Source organism: Giraffa tippelskirchi, chromosome 12 (assembly GCF_054371585.1).
Source record: "Giraffa tippelskirchi isolate mGirTip1 chromosome 12, T2T-mGirTip1v1.2.pri, whole genome shotgun sequence".
NCBI lineage: Eukaryota > Metazoa > Chordata > Mammalia > Artiodactyla > Giraffidae > Giraffa > Giraffa tippelskirchi.
Window position 1 is genome coordinate 50,261,565 of NC_137286.1, and position 18,719 is coordinate 50,280,283.

The window sequence follows — 18,719 nt, forward strand, 5'->3', positions numbered from 1 at the left end:
GTATCTCTGTTCTGAGACAATGTCTCGGGCCCTGGAATTGGGTCACTGGATCAGTCAACGTTGGTGGTGTACAAGACAAAACTTTATTCTTTTATCCAAATTCATTTTCAAAGCAAAGCATGAAGGTGAATGATTCAGCAGTAGTGACATGCAAGAGGATAAAAGCCCCCCAACCTCTTAGTACCAAGCCTACGGCATTTTCAGTGCTGGTCAGGCCCTGGAGAGCAGCCACTGGACCCCAAAGTTGCTTACTTACTATGCAACTCCTCCTCCTCATCACTGGAGTAAGAAGAGTCAAGAGAAAAGAGAGTTTTAGACTTAAGGAGGAGAGGTGAGATGCTGACGGAGAGCGAGATCCGCCTTGCTGGCCGCATCTGCTGCTGGGCTGAGGAACAGGTTAACAGAAGACATTAGCTCCTGTGGATCACACCAAAACAAAGACCCACGGTGCCAAGAACCATGTCACTGGCCTGAAGGATGCCAGGGGAGGCTGTCTAGGCCTCTAGGTGTCATGCATTCATACTTTCACTTTTCTTTCTCAATATGCAGAATGGTAATGCGGCTTAAGAAAATGTATCCAACAAAGACACGTACTTGTTCGATTATGAAAACAGCAAGTGCGCTACTTTTCACAGCCATCATTTATAGCTGGAGGTTTTTTTTTCCCTTCAAGGTAAGGAAACACCTTGCATGGTGGTGTTCCTTGGGATTCTGTATTGTCTGTCTTCCCGCCCACCCCAAACCTCCTCATTCACTGTTGCCTCTTCAAGTACAATCTGCAGGTGATACAGTGATGACTCACAGCTTTCTATTTTCAAGTCTGGTCTGTCCTTGGAATTCAAGCCTCATTCATCTAACTGCCCATCTGTGGGCAGACATCCCACAGCAGCTCAAACTCAACAAGTACATACATCAACTCAGCCCCTTCCTCCAGAATTGTTCCTCCTTGTTTACTCTTTCCTTTGGTGAATGGTACCTAACATCTAACTCATCATACAGGACAGAAACCTGGACACCACCCTTGAATCCTTCTATAACCTCTCACTCAGTCCTTTTAATTCGGTCTTGTAGAATTCTCTGAACATCAGCTTCTTCTCTACTGCCACTGGTTTGCACCTGCTTCAGACTAGCATCTGCTCTCATCAGAACTCTGCAAGAGCCTTCTACTCACCTACCAGCCTCTCCTCCCCAACACAGTCTTCAGTGAGGTCTCTTTGCAGTGTCAGAATCAATCAGTTGACCTAACAAAAATCACTCCATTGCCCTCAGACAAGAAGCCCAGAGTCCTCAGTCTAGCTTTCCACCTGCTAACAAACCCAGTGATTTCCTCTTGGTTTGGACTTTGGTATCACTTCTCCCCAGGGCTTCCCTGGTGGCTCAGATGGTAAAGAATCCCCCTGCAATGCGGGAGACCTGGGTTCGATCCCTGGGTTGGAAAGATCCCCTGGAGGAGGGCATGGCAACCCACTCCAGTATTCTTGCCTGGAGAATCCCCATGGACAGAGGAGCCGGATACGACTGAAGCCACTTAGCACGCTCCCCAGGGAGGCCTCTCTGACCCCTCAAGTCTGAGTTTCTAAGCACCCAGTGTTTCTGTCAATTGCTGCATGTTTCATCTTCTGCTACACTCCACTGTTCTCACGTTCTTGAGCTGAAGTGTGGTGAGAAAAGGAATCGTATCTGGAAGGTCATGCCTCTCCTTCCTCTGTCTCGCCTGGTGCCTAGCAAAGGACAGGTTCTTAACTGTTGAATAATTTAACAAATGAATAAATGAATTTCCTTTTGTCAGGCTTTTTGTAAGCTCAACATCCTAAATAAAATGAAAGAAAAAACCCTGTACCTACCCAGCACAACAGACACTCCACACCCCAGATAAATGCCGAGTGATGGCAGACCACAGGGTGTAGCCACAGCTCCTAAGAGAGTGCAAAGAACGCCTGCCACAAATCCATATGCACTGGCTTTTTCAGCAGTGACAGTCCAGTGCAAAAGTAAGATGCCATTTTAATGTGTGTTCTACAGTATTCCCAAATGTGAAGCACATATAAGAAATGAAAATAACCTCTCTTAATCACCCAAATCTCAGAGTATCCCCTTCTGTCACACGATCATGGATCATAAAGAAAAACCTGGTTGTAAGAATAAGGAGTATCTTCAACATGTATGGAAACAATATGTTAACACAGGGATTCAGTTTTAAAATGCACTCAAATTTAATAACCATGAATATATTCCAGCCTCATAATTTATTCAAAAGGCCAATATCAAAAGTCAATCTGGGGATTTCCCTCGTGGTCCAGTGGCTAAGAGTCCTCCTTGCAATGCAGGGATGCAGGTTTGACCCCTGGTCGGGGAACTAAGATCCCACCTGCTGAGAAGCTTATAAACCCACGTGCCACAACAAAAGATCCTGCTTGCCACCTAAACACACAATTTGCTTGACCTAATTTCCGTTCTGCTGTACTTGTCAAATGTTATCTTCTCCAAATAGAACTACCCTAAGAAAATAAATGTATTCCAATAAAGTCTCCTCCCACTGTCCAGTTAAGAGAGAGAGACTAAGCACAGAAAGTAGAGATAAAACACCCTCGTTGGCACCGCTGCCCAGCTGCCCACTCCGATCTTTGGTCATGTGGATCACTTCGTGTTGAAGATCTGTTGCATTTTACACATCAAATGTCACAGTTTGGTTCTTAAGACCCACTCAGCTTTCATGGTCAATTACAAGCGAGTGCTACCATCAAAGCAGGCCCAGGAACTTGGCCAATTCACCCACCCTGAGTGAGGGTTTGAGAATGATCCCAAGGACAAGTGCCACCTGGGGACGCTGTTCTGATAACAAGCCATGTGAAATGAAGGGCAAAATGAAATCTCAGTAAGAAGCCCAGGTTGTTTCATGGTCCAATAGGTCTCATTCTCCTTTGATATTACCACCACTGACATGCTTAGCAGTGCATGCGTGTGTGCATGCTAAGTTGCTTCAGTCGTGCCTGAGTCTTTCCAGCCTGATGGACTGTAGCCTGCTAGGCTCCTCTGTCCATGGGATTCTCAAGAATACTGGAGTGGGTTGCCATGCCCTCCTCCAAGGGATGTTCCCAACCCAGGGATAGAACCCAAATCAATCCCACAGTTTATTGTCTGTAAGCATCTTCTGGGTGCAAGCAGTGACAACTTAAAAAATATAGACTTGTGAAGGGCTTGTGTGTAATAACTGGTTTATTCTGTGTATGCAAAAATAAAGTTAATTCTTAAGTTCTGATGAGAAACCATCAGAGTCTACTGGCAAGCTGGGAGTCTACACTCAACCCTAGGCTGTGAACACATTTCCTGGAGCGGCTTCTCTGAGGGCAGTGTCCCGCCAGTTTGGGAATAATGCCGAGTCTGTCTGTTTTTCTAATCTGGCCAGTGACCCAATGATAGTCCAGGCAACAGTTTAGTGGACGATTGCAGAAAAGTTCAAAGGGTAACAGCTGGGAAAGGCTGTGGGAAAAGTTGCTAACTTCCTTCAAGGGAGAATCTAGAATACAAGTAAAAGCTGGGAAGTAGTGAGAGAACGCTGAGTTTAGGAAGTATTAATATATTGTACTGAGACAAGCAGGTTTGTAAGACACAGCCACTTAAAGACAAACGAGGGACCACATTCTAGTTTCTTCACCACTGCTTAGACTGGTCAGAGAAAAATTGACCCCTACACTGCAGGACGATGAACACACTCATTCCATGGTGACAACAAATGCTTCCCACAAGCCAGGAAACATGCTGGTGCAAATTTAAAATAAATACGCATTTAAGCCCTACCCCATTATTAGCCCTGCTGAACAGTTCAAGGACTTGAGGTCACACAGCCACTAAGTGTGCTTACCATAAAGCATTAGTTAAAATACCTGAAGTGTTCCACACACTTTAGGCTTTAAAACCACTGGGTAGGTTTTAATTCTGATACTTTCAACAGGGAAGACCATGACCAAAGGTGAATCATGCAGGGTATTTAAGAGATCTGGAGTGAAGATTGTGTGTGTGGCAGAAACCAAGAACCATTCAGTTACCCTGAGGCTTAAGAGGCATAGCATGCAAGAGAGAAGTTTTATTAGCCTTCTGTTTAACAGCCAGAATTTCTATATCTGCCAAAAATGTTTCCAAAGCAGAATAATTAAAAAAAAAAAAAAGTTGGGAAATTAATTCAATTGTATGTAAGGAGGGACCTAAGAGATACTGTCGTTAAGAGTGGATGAGCCCTCCAATTATAGCCTGTGCTCACTTAGGGAAGTAGTTAGAGCCAGTTCATCATTCAAATCTACATGAAATGCACATTAGAAATCAGAATGAGGGGATTCCACTTTGATGAAAGGGTTGAACTCTCTCGCTCCAAGCTCTACGCATGACAGCCACCAGCCACGGAGTTCAGTGCCCCTCGGGAAGGGACGGGCACAGGACACGGAGCTCGGTCCTGCTCAGGGAGGGACGGGCACTGGCCACAGTGCTTGGTCCCCCTTGGGGAGAGTCGGGCACCAGCCACGGAGCTCGGTCCCCCTCGGGGAGGGACGGGCACCGGCCACGGAGCTCCGTCCCCCTTGGGAAGCTCAGCTGCCTGGTCCTCACAACAAGATGAGCCAGAGTTCCTGGTGTTCAAGGACTGTGCTTCCTGCAGGGGGAGCCTCACCACTCAGACTGTCTGGCTAGCAACTGAAAGCACAGTCAAAGACTATCTTGCTTCTTGGAGGAAAAAAAAGAAGAGTTTGTGTGTCATCAAACACTGGCCACTGGCCACCTTCTGTTGGTTCTGGGTAGCTGTTGCTATAGAGACGCAGGCCCTCCCTCAGGCCTCACTGACTGTCTGTCTTGGGTTATCCAGTTCTAGTACTCCGGGTTCAAAGCCACTATAAACTGTTCTAATAAGGTCCCCCCTATACCAGCAGAACCACTCTCCCAAAGCCAAGTCAAAAGCAAACCAAACCAAGATCCAAACAAGAACAGGAACAACTACTTCAGTCACAACCGTGTGAGTCTGTACCTATTATCTTGCAGAGTAAGTCACTATTAGGCACCTTTATTCCAACAGGCCAGGTTGATACTTGAACTACTAATCATATTAAAATGAGAATGAAGTTATTAATACAACCATCCATTTATGCCTTAACGCCATTGTGTACAATAAAAAGATGAGGCCTCTAGTAAGTCATGAATTGAAACAGAACATCCCATTAACACAGGGCAGCTACTTCTGTCCTCAACTCTTTTAAGATGAATTCTACATCAGGAGACAGTGAAGAAACAGCAGAAATTACCAGGAGGGTTTTATACCCTTTATTTCAGCTTCCTGAATACATGATCTCTGAGCAAAGAATGTAATGTACCATACTCGCTCTGACAAGAATTTAAATCTTCATATCCAGATCCCACACTGCAACTACTCATGAAAAAAATCTATTTTGAAAATAAAAAAAAAGTGGGGCTTCCCAAAGACACCTGTCTGTGGCAAACATCTGGATCAATCCAAGTATATTTTTGAGCATCTCTGATCTGCAAACTTTCTGGGCCTGTGGATGCCAGACGTCTCTATGTAATTTTCATAGCTCATCGATCTTGAATCTGTATACAGTTCCAGTAATCATTTTTGGCTGTAATCCTTTTGGCGTTTGCTTAACTAAAAACGTATCTCAGTCTCCTCTGTCCTTCATGAGCATGACATTTTTAAAAAGCTCAGGAAACTAGTATTGGATAACATTTGGGTATCTGCACTGTGGTAATACAAAGCAGTGTCTTTGACCTAAGAGCATTACATGTGTAACTTATTTTCCTGTTTCAGAAAAATCTTTAAGGAAAGTGATAAAGCCACGGAAGGGAGAAAGATGGATAAAACAAGTGTTAAAATAACACTTTGGAGGCTCCAGGTGAAGACTATATAGTGAGTGTTAGTGTTGTTTTTTGCAACTATTTTAAAAACCAGAAATTATTTCAAAATAAAGTTTTAAAAAATAATGTTTGTCAGGTTTAGGCCCAAGAATACAATGAATTTAATGTGGTAAGGAGCTTTTTATGTAGTAAAAGGAGGAAGGTCTCCAAACTGAATTCTGTGCCATCTTTTCTGTAAATGATCAGTCATTCATTCAGGGGAAGTCAGGCAAATGCTGTAAGGCAATGTCACAGGGCCTTAAAGCAAAAAAAATAAATGAAAGGGAAAATGTTCTGAATATATTTAATGAAAAGAAGTAGCATACTCACTGTCCAACCCAGGATGGCTGATTGTCATTAATGAGACGGATTTTGTCAGTGGAGAAGAAATGGCTGATGTACAGTAATTAAATCCCTGTTGTTTAGATCTGTGACATGTCTGTGAAGGAAATAAAGGTAAAACAGTTCTCAGTTCATGCTCTTATATTTCTAGGTTAGTACAAAACTTGACATTCCAACTCAGCAGAAGGAAATAAGGCAGTACACAGAGGAAAAGACCACAAGCTTTGTAGGCCACAAAACAGCTGCTCAACTTCAGAGAAGCAATCAAGCTTTTCTGAGCCTCAGTGTTGTCATCTGTAAAATGCGAACAATGAGAGTATCTACTGCTTATAGTTGTTTCGTATCCCTCCTAAGAGGAACACCTAAGGATGTCTCAAACTTCGTAAACGCTTAATACACGTCTACTGAATGCACAGTCAGATAAAAATAACTTCACTGGAAATATCAGACTATGTACAGCTCTTGACCTTTGAAAATTTAAATATCATGTACAGATATAGTAGGATACCAGTAATATCATTCTGATGTTGAAGAGTTAGAAACAGAGATACAAATAGAAAAGGTTTTAAGATCACAAGCAAAGTAGGCTCTGCATCTGGATAGAAACCTAAATCGTTTTCACTTCCTCTTCTGAGATTAAACTGCTTATATGCGAACATGTGGGTGACAGCAACTCCCTCAGTAAATTCACAGCCACTTCAGGGTTGTGTAATTGGACCCACTGCAGAAGATCCTGCAACAAAACCCGTTTCCGGTGACGGTGGGATTCCTCTTGTTTTGCTTGGACAGAGGCCATCCTAATTGCTAACTAACTTTAATTATCATAAATCCCTTCCCTTCCTAGCAGTCTGAAATCTGAATGTGCTGAAAGGGAAGCAATGAAAATCCGTTACTAGGGTGAACTTGACTCAGTTACACCAAAGACTTCTCATTATTTAGAGCTTGTTCCACGGGTAACCATGGAGTCTGAGGCAAACAGTTGCTATGTTTCGAATACAACTGTGAGGTCAGAAAAATGACGTCAGTTGAAAGGCAGAAACCTTCAGCAGAAAGTTGGCTGCTGGCGACTTGTGCACATCAGAGATACAAGCGGCTCAAATATCCTCTCTGAGGTTGCACACGGGATGGAAGACTCTGCTGAGCAGAGCCCCTGGTAGGCTGAGCACACGAGGCACTACTGGGTCAACACTTCGTCTCGACAGACTCAGAAAGGCCACTTACACAGACACCATCACTGAAAGAGAGGGTCATCACTCAGACCCCCAGGAACGTCAAGTCAGGAGAAGGCTATCACATAAACATGATTAAGAAAGCTGAAATGTTCCCATTCCCTCATCAAATGTCATCTACTTCAAAGTGACAGTGAGACTAAAAGCCTGCCATTCTGAGTTTAATACTGTTCAGCTAAGAGCCAGTTATGGGGCCATAGGCAAGTCACTTAAATGGGCTTGACTTTCTCACATACAAAGGCTTAAGCAGAATTTGAGGGGATTTACTGGCTCTAAGTAAACTCAAGTTGTGGTATTTTACCTGGTCTTACTAGTGATTGCCAAAGGACTCTCTGCACATAAAATGCAACATGTTTTTCAGACGTACTTGTCAGAGATGCTCTCTGTAATCACCAAATTTATTGTTTTCGGTTTTTGCCCCTTTTCCTGTTATCATTGGGCTTAATAAATCGACACCATCTACTCTAATAACTATATTCTCCATATTCTTGTTATTTCCCTTAACTTCCAAGAAACCACAAAGAGGGGACAAAAGGAGGCAAAATTCCTTTAGGCTTTCAATTTCATTTCCCTTAGGCCTAAATCCCTTTAGACCCTCACATACCATAAGGGATATATTCATGCTAGATTTAAAACATTTGGTCACATCACTGCTATGTAGCAGGATGTAATAAAAAACTAGATTTCTACACAAAACCTTAGTCACTGATTCGAAGAATAGGTTGTTTAAATTTTTGTTTGTTTAGTTTGAAATGATGCCTTCCGTTTCTACCTAAAATGAAAGTCACCTACTCAGAGACTAGCGTTTTAACTTTTTTGTTTAATTAGAAAAAATTTCACTTGGAAGTGTATCCCAGAATACTCTCAGAAGTTCATCCAGGTGTTAGTTTTAAAATTAATACCTTAATTTTAAAAGTTTGCTTTGCTGAAATATTTAAATTTGTGCAGATTAATGGTATTCTTTAATTAGCATCGGGCTTCCCTGATAGCTCAGTTGGTAAAGAATCTGCCTGCAATGCAGGAGACCCCAATTCAATCCCTGGGCGGGGAAGATCTGCTGGAGAAGGGATAGGCTACCCACTCCAGTATTCTGGCCTGGAGAATTCCATGGACTGTATAGTCCATGGGATTGCAAAGAGTCGGACATGACTGAGTGACTTTCACTTTCAAGTAGCATTAAGTGCTAAAAACTGCTATTTGCGACACTGAGCATATGCGTAATTATAGCTGCTAACCTTATGTGAACATAAGTCTTGCCTTCTTTGTTCCTAATATGAGGATGTATTTATGGAAATGAAACCAATCCCCCCCTCATTAGCGACATACACCCCTTTCAGCCTTACCTGCTGATGAAACATTCTATGTTCCCTCTGGCCTGATTCAAGATCCTCTTCTGAAAGTGACACCAGAGAGTCACCCCTTTCCTGGCCACTGAAAGGGTGCCTGAGTTCTTTGGTGTTTGAAGAGTTTCCTTCTAGAGATGAGGATGGCTTGTTTCCAATGCCAGCTCCCCCTGTCAAGCCTTCTAGACTGAAACTGAACACAAGACACAAGAGTTAATTCATTCTGAGACTCAGAAAGGAAGGAGGATACAAAGCCCCTGCATTTGTGTCTCCCTTGCTTGTAACTTTCTGTCACCCGGCAAAGCTGTCTTCCAGGGCCTGGCCACATGAGTGCCCCCTACCCTTCCCTCTAGATCTTGGTCGGTTGAGAAATATACTGCACTTGGTTTGTTTGTTTGTTTTTCTAAGAAACCTCATTCAATTTACTCAAATGTTGAACTACTTCAAGTCATTTCCTCAGACATTTTTCAATATACCATATGGATAGACTGTATTATCTATAGATCTTTCATTTATTTTTTTTTTTTACCCTTGATCTGATGTGATCAATTTTTGTCAGAATCTGAAGCCTGCCAATGCCAAAGAATTAAATGGCACAGAGAAAATATGAACATTAAGTGACTTTCTGGAGGAAAATAGGGAAGATTCAGATTTGCCCTTGCAGCCGTCAAGTGGACCTTTGTAACTTCACATTCGCCTATAATCCAGGTAACTTTCGTAACCTCACGTTCCACGACAGTCTAGGTGACCTTTGTAGCTTCACAGGCATGCGCCGCCCCAGAAAGCCCACGTTACCATCTGCGCACCTGCCCCAACAAGCACGGCTTTGGCAGGTTTCCTGAGAACTGTTAGTTGCAGACAGCCACACGGGACACCTCAAAGGGCAGAAGCTGAAGAGGCGCTGTGTCTAAGAGAGGCTGAATTTCTTTTGCCTTGATACTGACAAAGTGGTGGGGGGAGCAAACTTAAGGTTTGGTATCGAAAACAGGATCCCTGGAATAAAGACTGGTTTGCAGAGTGAAAAGCAATTTTGTGAGGCGGAGGCTATAGAGCGAGGTTGGCCAGCTTTCACCCTTCGGGATGCTGGCCAGAATAAATCACGTGTGCCACACTGGATCTCAGAATGCAGGGGGTGTGCACCATGCCCTCAGTTACAAGCATGTGGAGCTGTATTTGAAGGCATAATGAAGCTCTTTTGTTATCTCTGCTCAAAGTGAACTGCTACAAAAAAAGTTCATGTCTGCCGGTCTAGAAGGGTTTCTATTTGCCCTTTTTCCTATGAATCACTTATTATGAACTGAAACCATATGCCTCTATAAATTAAACAATGGATTTTATTCTGATTTCAATATGATGAGAGAAATCATGACTAACTCCAAGTAAATGTCTCTGTAAAACTCATTTTCAATAGCAAGGGTAAGAAGACTAATTGAAGAAGAAATTTAGTTTTCTGTTATGAATTATTTCTAAAGCCTGAGAAAGCCAGATCCTATGCTTACCACAACATTTAATCCTGAAAGTGATTAAATCTGGCTGCTTAGTTGAGAGAAGAATATGTAATGATGAGCAATCTGTGAGCTTAGAATCTAAAGAAATGATTGGATTTGGAAGCGTAATTAAGAAATGAGTGCATCTTATTAGCTGCCTTGTTTCTGTTATTGCTTTCCTCAGGATGTGCTAATTCCTAGGAGCTGGGAATTGGGATGGATGAAAACAAAAAGAGAAGTGGTCTACCACAGCATGGAGACAAGTCTGTGCAGAAAACACCCAAATCTATAGCCACTGGAGACAAACAGAATGCATTGGGGAGCACCATCCGGCTCCTAGGCTGCACCCCTTGAACTGGATAGGATGCCCATAGCAGAGGCAACAGAACACCGTGCTCACAAACAAAGCAGGCCGCCTTATGCATTCTAGCCACACACAAGCCAGTTCAAAGCCGAAAGCTCGGGTGCTGTGTTTTATGATTCCCCCTTTGGTGGCTGGACACATAACAATACCATACCTTCTGTAATTAAAATCAGCACGCAGGGCAGCAGAGTATTGCACACCAGAGGGACACCAGCTCATACTGGGGATGACATCAAAGGCAGAAACAGAAATGCAAGAGGAAACAGGGATGGGATCATTGGGTTTAAAAATAAGGGACACAGTTAGAGACAGATGGATTTTCTGATCATCAAAAAATTAGGAATGTAACATTGATTTAGAATTTAGAAAAAAGCTGGAACAAAAAACACAGTTCTATTGATGTCCATCTACATATCGTGTTAGAAATGACTACGTGAACTCTTTACAGGTTAACAAGTCCAGTGTTGGAAACCCCAGAATTCCTCCTAGCAAACCCTGAACAGAGTACCCACACTCCCTGTGGCTTCCTGGCTGGGCATGCTCACAGCAGTGTTTCAACCCCACTACTGGGGACAATCTTTCTATACTGCCCACCACTCCTGTATCCATTTAGGCTTGGATGCTAAAGATAAAGCATATAACAGTGGTCTTATTTCCCTGTATTTTAATAATGAAGGGAGGTCTTTCCTTGAAAAGGAATTTTATAGTACTGACAAAAGGGTCCCCTAATTTTAGGTACATTATCTATTTTCCCACAAAACTAAAAAAAAAAAAAAAAATCCACTTGATCATCTCCTGACCACAGCATCTCTAATCGTTCACTAAAAGGAATGACAACAAATTGCACTGCGGTAGGCTCACTGAGTCAGGGTTTCCTCCCCCCAGGTTTCCATTAAGGATGCATCTAAGCCAGAAAATTCATGTTATCTTTCATAACGATACCCAATCAACATCTACATCCACCTCCAAACCCTATTCACCGGCTTGGATGCTAAACATAAAGCGTGTAACAATGGTCCTGTTTCCCTGTATTTTAATGATAATGAAGGGATGTCTTTCCTTGAAAAGGAATTTTATAGTACTGACGAAAGGGTCCCCTAACTTTAGGTATGTATCTGTTTTCCCACAAGATTAAAAAAAAATCCATTTGGTCATCTATTTCCTTGACTATCTCAGCACTTATATTTATTCTCATGCAGCAGCAACAGAAAATCTGGGGTTGGAAATGGTAAGTAAACATAAGCAGACAAAAAATAACTAACTCAGAGTATCAGGTACTCTGTAAAAGGAGCTGCATCCATAGGTCAGGATTTTTGATTAATAAAAGCTAGTATTTAAAAAAAACACACTGCTACTATTTCGGCCTTAAAGTTCTAAGTGACATGCTTTTGTTTTCAGAAGGGAGACAACAATAAAACTCATCTGCTCCCTGAACCTTTAATGGGAAGACCTGCAGACATCAAAAAAACCAACCAACAAACAAAAGGAAAGCTAAAAAAACAATACAAACAAACAAAAAACCCCCCAAAAGAAAAACCACCTTGTCTTGAATACCTACAGCTGATAACTTTGTGCTGACGGGTGGAAGGTTTTGATAAACGAAAAAAAGACAAGGAAAATGATGGGAGAATAAATAGGAGCTAACCCTATGGATCTTCTAAAAGTAAATCTTTAAAATAATACCATTAAAAATAAAGTAAATGGTAAAACATTTTAAATCAGATTATATTAATAGTACAAAGCTCACAAGTACAAAAGCAGAGAGTGGAAGTACACAGCTGAGACATGTCTCTACAAGTCTGCTAAGCAAGGCCAGACTGACTTAGGGTTTACGTGTGAGGGAAGCAAGCCTTGAAACAGTTTACAAACACGCATGAGATTCACAAGTCTGTTCTTTGAAAATTATTAACTTAATTTTATACCTCTAAGCTGTTAGTAGAAAGGCATATTATGTCTACATGGTCAATTTACTAAAAACAGAAAGCGGAAAAAATTAGAAAGTGAATATACATGCCAATTTATCATTCATTAAAAATTAAATAATGTCTTTCTATGGATTTTAAACATCCCTTTACTCTCAGAAAATGATAATGATGTGAGAGACTGGGACGAAATTTAGGATAAAGAGGATGAACAACAGGGAGACAGAAGGAGCGTCAGAAAAGCCTCCGGATCCGGGGAGGAAGCTGCAGATAGTCCTCGAGTCACAGAAACTCCTTTCACAACAGTAGGAGTATTTTTCAGAGCATCCTAATTTCCTTAATTCCTCAGCTGGGGGAGTAACATTTCATGGTTCTTTAGCTTTGAGATTCAGATAGTTACAGATTAAAAAAAGTATCCTGCCTTTAATACTTGCTGAAATGTTTCCATTTTAGTAGCTAAGGCTTAACACAAAATTTAAAATCGTAACTCCTGTTCTTCGTACAGAAATACAACGAAGGGTGAAACCGTCACTGAAGTGGCTGTGACGGCTGTGTCTACATGCTAACCTGGACTGCATTCAGCAACAGGTCATCTTCCAGGGTCATCCAGGGCATGTTTTTAGTAAGTCCATGTTGAAGAGTTTAAAGAACATCCAGACAGATAAATCTCTAGAGGTTTTAGATACTTCTACTGAAAAAGGCCTTTAATAACTTGTTCTTCTAGGGACAGATGTAACCAGGCTCATGATTATCTGAGATTCATAACAACACTGTACTCGAGCTCAACTGTGTGCCTAAAATCTGAAATTAAAGGAAACACCCACTTAAAAAGACCAGGTAGGCAACAAAGATCATTATCTGCCCACTTCCCAAAAAGACAGCCTCAGCTAATAATTCAAAATATCTCTTTACAAGTATCTCCTAATATGAGACACTAACCATAATCAAACCATCGTTTCCAGATTTCTAAATTTTTTTTCCAAAAATTGGAAGAAAAAGTCACAAATGACTTCTGTACAGGAAATGTACTGATAAAACAAAAACTCAGCATTTGAAAAAATTAAAGCAAATCAGTACTAAAGATGACGTTTCAGCTGATAAATCACGGCAATGTTTAGCTTTGAAATTTTACGTGACCAAAAATCATTATGGGACTGAAAGACTGAAGGAGCCCCGAGAAATGAGGACCACAGCAGCGGTGGACGGGGGACTGCCAGGTGGCCGAGGAGGAAAGGCTTTCATCACGCCATCGGAGAATGCGCTGAAAACAGTCAGGGCCTGGTACACGAGCACACTTCTATTTTTGGTTCTTCCTCTCCCCCTTTTCTTGGGAAAGGAAGAAAAAGTACTCCCCAGGGTCCATTACCTATGCACAATAGACACTTCTTAGACTCCTCCTTAGATAAAATTGGGAAGACCCTATTATCAAAGTGATCTGAACACCAAAAAGAACAAGGTGGAAAAAATATTTCTTAAACTTTTTTTTTTTTAAATAAAAGTAGAACAGGGAAAAACTTCAAATTCGAGAAACCATTTCATACGGGATGGACATTAGCAATTAATAAGTACCTGTATTTTATTTGTCTGAAGCAGACAGAACTTATTTAAACTTAGACTGTTTAGTCGTGGATGAAGCAGAATGAGATGCTTGTTAGTGTAATAAGCTCAGAGGCAAACAGTTAGTCCATCAAGTTAGTGAACTCTGTACCTTCTCCTATGAATGGGAGGTCTCCTGACAACATCCCCAAGAACTCGCATTGAACTGAAAATGAATGGTGGAAGAGGTCAGTGTCCAGGTGAAACAAAATGGATACAAACGCATGAGACATACAAACATCACACTGGGAAGAGACACAATCACCAAAGAGAAATGGTTTGGGAGTAAGGGAATGAAAGAATGTGGAATAAGGAAAACATCATCACCAAAAAGGCCTGATAATCTCTGAGAAGGGCTACTTTAACTCCTTGGAGCATGGAGGGAGCAATCAGGTGCCCAGGAATGAGGTTTGTTAATTATAAAAGCAAAACGACTTTTTATAAAAGCCATCCAGGAGTAACTTTAACAGGGTTTTCTTAAAGACTTTAAAATTGAGGTAATTCTCTATGCAGGTAATAATGTAAGAATCAGTCAAACTGATGAAAATGACCCCTAACTCTCATTCCATTATCTCCAGAGGTACTAGGACAGCGGTACCAGGCAATTCTGAATGATAACTGCAAATAGGAGAGTCCATGATATTATATAGGCGGAAAATACAAGCAATTTAGGTGATAGGGTTCTAATTGTAGCTCTATCCTAAAATTACCATGTAATCTTGGGCAAATCTTTTAATCTGAGCTTCAATTTCCTCATTGGAGCAACATGATGCAAAAAGTCACATCTAACTTGGAAATTAAAGTCATGGCAAAGGGATCCATCATGGTTTATAAAGGAAAACAGATTCCATATAAAATGAATCCTCCTTTCTCAATGCTGTTGTCATCTAGGACACGTGTATCCCGTCAAGCAGATTCTCTTGCCTCAGGAAGGGAATTCTGCCTGTAGGGATCATTTCCCCATCCTTATTTTCTCGTGTGGTATGAATGCTTGAAAAAAAAAAAAATTACAGCTTGAACAAAGCTGGGAAGGAAAGCTTTTACAAACTGCTTTTTACATAATCTAGGATTTCAAATACATAAAAACTGCCCATCAGATAGAGCAACTGCTTATGTTATTTTTAAGGTTTGCATCCTGAACTGTATCCCAGAATAAAATGGGAGTTGTAGAAAGACTACTTGACCAGGAGACTGGAAACCTGGATTCCGGTGACATTGGGTAAATGGTTTAAACTACCTACATAGTCTCACCTGCAAAAATGGGGATAATCCCACCTGACTCATGAAGAGGATGGGAAAATTACATGAGACAATGTGTTATTAAAGGAATCTGAAAGGGTAGCAAATCAGGAGGGTGTGAGGTCCTCTGTGAAGGTAGGACTTCATTCACCTTGGGGCCTCCAGGACCTAGGAATGCCTGCTGTGCTTAATACATGTTGGCTGAATAAAACAATACACGAGTCAGTGAATGTAACCAGATTACATATACTCATAGCTATGAAATCAGAGCCAAAATATTAGGAAGTCAAGGAATTTTTAAAAAGCAAACAAGCCAGTAACCGCTTCAGGTGAACTGTTTATATCAGTTGTTTTACAACAACTGTCAGCCTCCTCCCTTGGCTGTTTGTCCTCATTTAGAAAGTAGCCTTGGAGTAGGCACACTTTTACACATATAGTAGGCATCATGGCACCTGTTCTTTAAACTTAAATTCATCTAGGCAGCCAATGGTTAGAAACCAAATCCACATTTTCATACAGCCTGCTTGGCAAACTGAAAGCATGAGACTGAGTGATCACAAGAGACCCCCAGACTGAATGATACCTGGAAAAACAGTAACAGTTTAATAATTATTATGATCTCTTTAAGAGTTAAGTACTGGTAATTTAGACTTTATCAAAACTTTCTGCACTAGAAACAGATGGCAATTTCTATGAAGCACTGTGAAAAAACTTGTGTTGAGACTATAAGATTTCAAATTTATTTCTTAATTCAAAATTGACATTAAACTGTTCCCTTCAGATTTTCTAATCTTTTAATTTTATGAACAAATCTGGCCTAAACGAACGTTACACCAGTGTTTAACTCACTATGTGACTTACATATTTCATTGTAAGCTTTACTCTTACAAACACTCTGAAAGGCAGGTGTTTTACAGATGAGAAAATTAAAGCTCAAAGGGTCAGGTAACCTGCCCCAGGTTATCCAAGTAGTAAGTTTCAGAGCTGGAGCTGGCACACAGATTTTCCTGATTCCTATGGGAAAGTCTATATTCTTTCTTCTATACCATGGTGTCTCCTGACATCTTTCACTGACAGTAACACCAAATCGAAAGCAAGCAGACACTAAGAGACGAGACGCACGGCCTGCCGCCTCACCTCCGGTGGTTCATCTCTGCGTCGCTGGCTGCGTTCTTCCCGGGACCCCAGCTGTGCCTCCGGAAAGGGGACAGAGAGCGCATGGAGCTCCGCAGGACAGAGCAGCTCGCGGGCACCTCGGTGATGCTGTCCATCTCCTCCTCCTCCATCTCACCCGGGCCAGCGGGCTCGCTCTCGCTCTCGCGCCCCTCAGCTCCCACCCCATGGCTGTAGAAGCCGTTGAGACACTGCGGGTCTCTGGACCTGTTCAAATTGGAAATCTGGGGGAGGGACACGTCACTGCCATGAGACGAATGTCGGTCCAGGGACGCCGTGTCATCGGTGGAGGAACTGGATCCAGTGATATCGCAGGCCAACTGCTCCTCCTCGGGCTGCAGTGGAGAGAAAGCACGGATGGTCGGAAACGGCAGGATCAAGAGGCCTCGGCTACTCTGCACGGAGTCAGTGCCTTTACAGGGTAGGACAGGCAACATCACAGCTGGCTTCAAACAGCCTCCAGTAAAGGTACAGTCCAGGTCTATATTCTTTCTACCCTTTTACTAGAGGTGCAAAACAGTAAATATATTGTCTTCCCTTTCTTGCAGAGGAAAATATCTAATTCCAGTCAGTTATTTTCAGTCAATACTATCAACTGAAATGAAGGGAACCTATGTCTCTGAGGTTTCTGATGTATGAAAACTCTAATTCATACCATGTAAAGTTAAATTTTTTTTTTTTTTACAAGCCTTCACTAAAAACAAGGTAGCATGCTTGGCTACAACAGTGATATGCTGAAGTTTATATTCAAAAAGCAAGTCTACTTTCAGTGGCATTTTCAAAAATGCAAAACAGCTTATGATCCCACCTAAAGTCTGCCACAAATGTCCAAATTCTGGGCCATAAATACCTAAATGCAAGAAATTTATCCCCTCCTTTTTCCTTTAACTGAGTACTGGCTGAGTTTTATCAAGCCAAACTATACCTAAAATAATCAGTCCTTTGCAGTCTTTGATAAAGTGATGGTGCTCTTTCCCTGGCCAACTTCTAGAGCCTACCAGGAATTGTGTCATTCTGATCCAGCAGACTGACAACCTCTACCTGCTGAAAAGCACCAGAACACATCATGTGATGGGTGAGGGAAAGACGAGTGTTGTGGCATTCAAAAAACAAGTTTACCCAGAAGATAAGTAAAGTGTCTAAAAGACACATGCTCACGCTCTCAACTACACAGGAGGGCATTGTACTGTCTTCGTATCTTTCTTGTGTATTCTTATGGGACAGGGAGCAGGGAACAGAAAAAGACATTGTGATTTCTGCCCCCACCCCGCCCCCTTCTTCACAGTATTTCCCTAATTTGGCAATCTATTTAGTTTTAATTAGGAGTAAAGAAACTTACAGTTCTTCAAAAGAAGTTTTAAAAATTATAGAAATTCATGAGCCTTTTTAGTCTTGAAACAGAAAATTACTCCTATACTAAAGAGGTTGACTCTTTAAAGGCTTAAGAAAACACTTAAAAAGCACTCTACCTTCTCAAAGCAATCTGTATACCTTTAGGGTTGGATCTCACCAGCTCATATGAGGTTTTTCTTTCTACTCGCTAGAATCCAGCTTCCCAGCTTAACTGCTCTTTAAACAATCAGTGAGGGATGAGCCTGAGGGAGGCGCGAGGGGCTGGGGACTCAGAACTCTGAGGCCCAGACTGTCTTCTGGGCTCCCCCAAGTATAGCAGAGGCAAGATCTGAACGCAAGCTGATTTCAACTTTTAAAAACGCCCTGTTCTATTACTATCTTCATCACTTAAAAAACAAAAAGACCCTTAAGAAATAAGATCTCAAAGTCTGTATCAGAAGTCCCCAGTGTTCCTTTCACTGGGCCACACTGGGCCATATATTTTTATTTTATAATAAAATAAAACTATACTGAGTAGATTCTAAAATAGGGTAAATTTGGTTTATGAGGAGTGACCTGGGCATCCTACAGTTGCTATTCCTGGGGCCACTCTCCACTGAGAGGAAGAATATAAATGGTCATGAATAGCAACTTCAGAAGACATTTTCAGGATGTCTTAGCTTTTTCACTGGACTGGGTTGAATAGTGTCCTCCTCAAATTCATGTCCTTCTCAGAATGTGACCTTATTTGGTTGGGTCTTTGCAAATGTTGTTCGTTAAGATGAGGTCATACTTCACAT

General features: G+C 41.7%; 1 protein-coding gene across 12 annotated transcripts in view; it reads right to left on the minus strand.

Moving 5' to 3' along the window:
- Positions 1-18,719, minus strand: part of AKAP13 (A-kinase anchoring protein 13) — a 318,012-nt gene that overhangs the window by 63,167 nt on the left and 236,126 nt on the right. For 5 of the 12 annotated variants that reach the window (XR_014071355.1, XM_081550455.1, XM_081550454.1 and 2 more), the window contains 3 exons: positions 16,552-16,922; positions 8,807-8,999; positions 6,223-6,331 (listed from right to left, as the gene is read on the minus strand). Coding sequence is in view for 11 of the 12 variants with exons in the window: in XM_081550455.1 (XP_081406581.1) it covers positions 6,223-6,331; positions 8,807-8,999; positions 16,552-16,922 (673 nt within the window). In the remaining variant the exon portion in view is untranslated. Of the gene's footprint in view, positions 1-6,222; positions 6,332-8,806; positions 9,000-10,811; positions 10,878-14,287; positions 14,342-16,551; positions 16,923-18,719 lie in introns of all 12 variants that reach the window. The other 7 variants (XM_081550449.1, XM_081550448.1, XM_081550447.1 and 4 more) reach the window with 2 other exon arrangements.